The 6830-nt window shown below is 35.0% G+C and overlaps 1 protein-coding gene across 1 annotated transcript; it reads left to right on the forward strand.

Moving 5' to 3' along the window:
- LOC105702796 (protein phosphatase 1 regulatory subunit 14B) lies at positions 1–6830 on the forward strand. The gene is made up of 6 exons (XM_012430645.2): positions 1–163; positions 713–930; positions 991–1080; positions 3675–3716; positions 3849–4378; positions 4554–6830. The coding sequence occupies exons 2-5, from the start codon at positions 724–726 to the stop codon at positions 3888–3890; spliced, it is 381 nt and encodes a 126-aa protein (XP_012286068.1). The 5' UTR covers positions 1–163; positions 713–723; the 3' UTR covers positions 3891–4378; positions 4554–6830.

The raw sequence follows: 6830 nt of genomic DNA on the forward strand, positions 1-6830 counted from the left end.
TCAAAGGTCCACAATCGGTTGATTGTCTTTGTTGATCGTTTCTTGGTGAATATTTGTGGGCCGTTGTTTTTTGCATGATATCTTCTTTACTTTTATTGTGTGTACGTTGCGAACTTTGTACTTGCTGCTGCAAGAGTAACGTTCGTCTTCGCAGAAAAAGCACGTAAGTATCTGTGCGTTTACGAATTATTAAATGCCGTCCTTTGACATCAGCCACGTTTTACTTGGGACACCTTATGCAATGTAAAAAAAAACTAACGTTATTTTTATTGTTCTATTTATGGAAAGTAAACTTAATGAGAAAGGGCACCACCTTGCTACACGAAATCAATTTCTCAGGGTATATTTAATTAACGATCCACTTCCGCCGACCGGTCGTTCATCGATAACTTTTTCTTTGACATTTAACTTCCATGGCTTATTAACAATTTTATTGTTCGGATTTGACAGACACTCTAGTTGATAAGTATTATTTTGATGTTTGTGAATTATATGTTTCTTGTAGACCTGTTAATGAAAAGTTTCATTACGGATATACTGTTTATTGACTCGGAATTAATACATGGCCTGATCCTAGTGATAGATTAGATTGAAATATGTTTAATGGAATCTGATGTTAGTGACGGGTTGTATCGTCAATTAATGAAGTACATTGTCTTTTATAATGTCTCATTGACTATGTTGTTCAAATGTTAATGGTTTTTTTAATCAGATATTCTAAGGATGGAAACTGGAGGAGTTCTAGCAGCGGAACGTAGCCCGGCACGTGCCAATTTACATGTTGCTTTTACTGAAAAAGGAGAAGTCAAAGAACGTAGGGAGAAGTTTCTCACAGCCAAATATGGTTCCCATCAGATGTCACTAATTCGTAAAAGACTGGCAGTTGAAATGTGGCTTTTTGATGAGCTGCAAAAATTGTACGAGTCAGTGGTAAGTTCGACACGGAATTATTGCATATATAATATATTAAAACGTACTAATACTTTACAGAATGAGAATGGAAAAAATCGAGAAGTTGAAGTTGATATAGATGAATTACTCGACATGGACAGTGATGACCACAGACGGAGTTATTTACAAGTTTGTAATTTATTAAATTTATACTATTTAAATATGTATCATTATCATCAAAATGACAAGTGATCGGATATACTTCCGAAAAGTTCATATGTCTGAATAATTTGATACTTCGTATACCTACATATTACGAGTATGATAGCAGAAATTGGTACAAATGTTATCCTTAAAGTAAAAATAACTGTTAATAATTTTTGAAAATTTTCATATTTCATTTAGTGCAAATTTAAGAGAAAAAAGTTTCATATATACATTGCTAGTTCTTGGAAACACATCTTTCATGTTCTATACACTTTTTTTCTAAAACCGTTATTCATTGAGAAAAATGTAATGCATTCCTAAAATACAAGAGTAGTTCATAACTAACCAAAATTACACTGATCATCTTATGCGTAACTGGGTGAAGCCCCCCCTCCCACAATCAGAGTCAAAATATATAGGTATACAAAGTTCAAAATTATTCAAAGGTATGCGCATTTCAAAACTTCATCCATGGTGTCTTTTGGAAATATTATATCTTATATTTTTCATATGATTCTTCGCGTATGTATAAGCTAAAATGTTTTTGATACATTGAATTAATTGGTGTCTGTTAACTGAGACACTTGTTAGCAAATGTATTCTTTAATCACAAGCTAATTTGTTATGTGTGGTTAATACTTAGACAGCACAACGATGACTGAAAAATGTCTAAAAGATGACGAATTTTCCAAAAAGTCATCTTTTGGTTATGGCATATAGTTGACAAAAAGAAGACGCAAAGATTTCTTATGCATCGGCTTTTGGCATTTTTTTAGTCAAGCCTAAAAGACAATGATTCGTCCTTTTCTAGTCAAGTCTACGAGATAACTATTCGTCATTCTTTAGTCAAGATTAAACCATGAAAAAGTTCAGATATCTTTTCATCGGTCTATATTCAATGCTTTTTTTGTCAACTTCAGAATGTAATTTTCGATAATCTCTCCTTCCTGTCGCACCTCTCCAGGGCAGGATGGTTACTTTTTTATGTGGACGTGGAATGTGGGCATTAGAAACTGAATAGGCATGGCATTACGATTTAAACCTAAAAACTAGTAATGGGTCTTATTTAAGGATGGACCGTTATCTGGGACACTTGCGAGAAAGCCACGCTACCGCCATGTGTCGTTCCCATTGAAACTGATTGGCAAGGCTGTTTCATTATCGCGAAAATAACAATAAGTTTGCGTTAGAGTCATATTTCATCAAATTTTAGAGTAACAGTAAATATATTTTTGTTACACATTTTTTCATCATATTTGAGAGAACAGCGAATATTTCACTATCAATTACTATATTTTTTGTTTATTCGGTTTCCGTTACAATGAACTCTTGCAATCGTAATCAATAACTTTGTAACTATTACTAAAATTATAGTATATACACCTAAAATTGCAAATTATAGGCACAATGTTATTTCAATATCACAAATTTCTCTTAGTATACCAATAGTAAGATAACTACATAAATTTGAATTATTAAAGAGAATAAAATAGCAAATGTTAGTGATCCTTCGGTATCCGAAATTATTTATCTTTTTATAAAAAGAAGTTCTAACGAAGTTCTAATTTTTAAATTTTATTTCTACATAAAACTACATCTAAACGAAACGGCGTTGATGCTGCACCTTTCACTTACTTTCTGACATCTTGCAGACAGTTTTTCACTTCCTCTATTAACACGTTCCCGCCGGCGCCAATTTTCATTTGTTTCCCCCAACGGCGGCACACAAATCTATGTCGCGCTTCATCTGGCGGCGCGCATTTCTCGCGTGTTCAGACTTGCACGCGCTTCTTGTTTCTTCAGTATTACATTGAGCGCTTACTTTGCAAATGATGTGACTCGTGCCGTTTTTTATATCCTAACCACAGATTTCTGTTAGTAAAAATAACTAAAAGGTGGTTAGAATATTTTTTTAAATTTTGCCCTTAAAAATATTTTTTTAATTTTGCCCATAACATGGATATGGAAATAAGTGATTCGTCTGATGAATGTGTAAATAGAGGCAGGAGAAACGCATCAAGATTACGAATACTTTCTTCCTCTTCAGGCGAAGATTTTGTTAACGTAAACAGCAACGTTATGGAATGTTCCTCGGGGGAAGATTTGAGTGTTGAAGTTACATTCATAATACTGAATTTTTATGTGTGTGTTATTAAGCAAAATTTATGTTCATAATACGTTATTAATTATAATTTTTATTCAAAATACACGTTTTTATGTATGTACGTTAAATACAACACTTTTTTTTAAGGGTATTAGGCCAATCGAATGCGAAACACAGGTAGTACACGCCGCCCGATGATGCGTCTAGCGCGAGCCACCGGTGGTACACGCCGCCCGATGGCGCAATCAAGCGCGAGCCACCGGTGGTACGCGCCGGCGTGAACGTGTTAAACATCCATACACCGACATCTTGTATAGTCTGCTATATTTAACAGTATGTAACGTTAGACATCTTTTAGATATTTCTTTGCCATGTCAAAAAGATGACTCGTAAAGGACAGCTATTCGCCATTTTTACCCTAAATGTGCTGTCTGGGATAGATTGTGTTATTCTAACACTTTTTCCTTTGTAGGATTTACTAGTGGATGCAAAGAAGCCTCCTCATGATGTGAAAGTGAGTGATTATACGATACAATTTAAGTTACTTTACAATAATTATATATTTTATGAGTTTTATTTTATTTATATGAATGTCAAGAAACAGATTAAAAGTTGGTATTAAGGTAGTAATTATTATATATTTCAGAAATTCATCAATGATTTACTGGAAAAAGCTAAAACTCTCTGAAGAGTGTGTATTTACCACGGATCAGTTATACTGCTGTATCTGTAAAAGTCACAAACATTGCTCACTACCAAATTTCAACATAAATGTGTACAAGTGAGAAGTGACCATGCAGCCTGAATCATGCAGAGTTTGCCGAGGAAAAGAATCTGTAACGATTTGGAATAAGTATTAACATTTATCTCAACTAATTTTTATTCAGGCGTACATACACATTGTTTCATATTGAAAACAAAAGAGAGAGAGAAAGAATCAGCATTTAACGCAACCATCTAGATACATGGTGATAAAATCATAGAAAGAAATTGTGTGCGCATCGCACACCAAGCATTGAAGCTGTTAGTACAGAGACTGCCGCCTAACCATAAAAAAAAAAAACAAAGTAAACCGATTTCCGTAACTCTGAGGAATTGCCTTCCAGCGTTGTAATATTTAATTAAAAAAAAAAAATCATAAAAAGTAGAGCGATGTTCTTTGAAATTGACAGGAAGGTACATTCTTCGCATACAATATAAATATGTATCATTATCATCAAAATGACAAGTGATCGGATATACTTCCGAAAAGTTCATATGTCTGAATAATTTGATACTTCGTATACCTACATATTACGNAAAAAAAAAAATCATAAAAAGTAGAGCGATGTTCTTTGAAATTGACAGGAAGGTACATTCTTCGCATACAATATATACTTGTATGTCAGTTTAGCACAGTAATTAACTCTCTTGAAACAAACTGGACCCCAACTTGCCACTTAATTTAGTAATTGGAATAATGGTACAAAGACACGAAGGGCAATAGCCATTGCTTTTATTAATTATTTCCAAAAGTAGATCATACTAATAAATGCATTATCCAATGTAAAACTAATTTGCCTCTGTGAAAAGTGGCAAAATAACGGCAGCAATTGTTTACTCGCGTGAACACGAAACTCTATTCAGGTAATAAGATGTGCGTGTTAATTGAATTCATTCGGAATGAAGTGCCAAATACGTGATAAATTCTATGGAAGTACACAATGTGTGCAGTGTATCTCGCCACTTCTGTGTTTTTATCAGAGTAGGCACACAGCGAAGTCCCAGTAACATTTAATTGTACGATTTATTACACCAAACAGGCACAATCGCAGACATCATTTAGCGTATATCTGCTTGAAATGGGAGGGATATTGAACAAATCTAAATTACGTACAAGTAAATTGTTTTGAAGATCAATAAGCTTATTTAACAACGGATAAATTTACCTAAGCAAATCCGAAGAGAAATACCTTGAAGTAACTATAAAAATTTCAAAATAATTCAAAAGTTTCTAATAATAATATTAATGAGTTATTTCAGCGATAGAGATATAAATTGTTTGATAATTTCCGCATATCAGAATTCTGTTTAGGCTTATGGAAATATGTTCTAACGGATGGCATAATGTGCATATTGCTGAAAAAGTTAGTCGAACAGGGCTATGAAATACTTTGGTCACGGTACTTTATTTAAAATTCGAAGTCTGATGATTTTAAGAGTATCAGAAAAACAATCAATACTGCCAAATGATACATGGATTGGAATGTAACGAAAAATGAAGAGCCAATGATATTCCGTTTGAACAGTCGATATGCAATGATGAATGGCATTTAATGTATTTCTTTTTGATCGTTGTTTAGAGAGTCCCTCTTTTTCAGTCAGATTATACGGTATCGAAGGTGCTACAAGATACAGCCCTGTATATCACTGTTCGCTTCTTAGATACATATCCTTTCGTTATATGCCGTGGCATGTCTTTGACGATAGATATTAAGTAAGAGAAAAATCAAACCGCAATCTTAATACCATGTTGTATTATAACGTAATAATAGAGAAAGTTTCGAAAGGGAATACGTGATTTGTTGTGTACAAGAAAGGAAGAAAAACTAGCATTAGTTGCGTCAGAGGAAAGAATTTGCAGAAGCAACACAATGAGGCGTGTCCTTCGATGACATAAATCAGGAAGAATGCGGAAGGATAGGGATTAATTAAATCCTTGATATCTTCAATCGTCGCACAAATTATTTCACAGCCCTTCGGATCTTACATTGCCAGCTGTAATTTGCGTTTACGGGCTAACAGTTTATTTCACAGCCGGTATCGAACAAATGTATTCCTTGCAATGTCGCGCATTAAATGTTTCAAGATGGTATACTATTGTTAAGTGTTCACGTTGAAATCCAGTTGTTGCGAAGATCTTCATAAATTTGTGGAGCTTCTCGGTTGTCGTGTAAGTAGCGATACTTTTGTACTGCACAGTTAGATCAGGTACTCTAACCCTACAACCAAGGTGCTAATCGGCGAGGTTTTTAGGAAGAGGAAAAGGAAAGCCTCCTGGGATTTCCGCTGGAATGAAAGGTGCACCTGCGATTTCGTTAATTTTACCAGAGATGAATGGGGAGATGTTTCCACTATTGTCTAAAGGGAGGCACGGCTCCCTAGCGCCGTGGAACTGCGTTCAAAAGGACGAAATGTTCTCTATCGGTAAAGAAAAATCCGTCTGCAGATTTCAAATACAGCACAGTATCGATAGAATGAAGTTATCGCCTTTTCGTTTTTAGTATCAGGGTCAACGTAGATTGGGAAAGAAGGCTACAAACATCAAATAAAATTGTTATGCGTGGATGATTGAGATTACGACGCGGCACCCACGTATACCCTGTTTTACCGATCACGAAGATTTCGCCCCTTTGAAAGTAGTTCCAATTTTTACACAGGTGTAAAGTGCGTAGAGGGCGCTAGTAGGCCGTGCCTCTCATTCAAAGAATGGCGTGAAGCATTTCCCCGCTCATTTCTCATTTTACCAAAGATATTTACGCACTCTCGGAAATCTCGCTTCGTCGAACACCCGTTTCGCAGTAGTTTGTATTTCACTTCCGAAATGTTAACTCTCAGCGCACAGCCCATGTTCTCGCAATGGCAATTA

The sequence above is a fragment of the Orussus abietinus genome, unplaced genomic scaffold (assembly GCF_000612105.2).
Source record: "Orussus abietinus isolate OABI.00-Male unplaced genomic scaffold, Oabi_2.0 scaffold656, whole genome shotgun sequence".
Lineage (NCBI taxonomy): Eukaryota > Metazoa > Arthropoda > Insecta > Hymenoptera > Orussidae > Orussus > Orussus abietinus.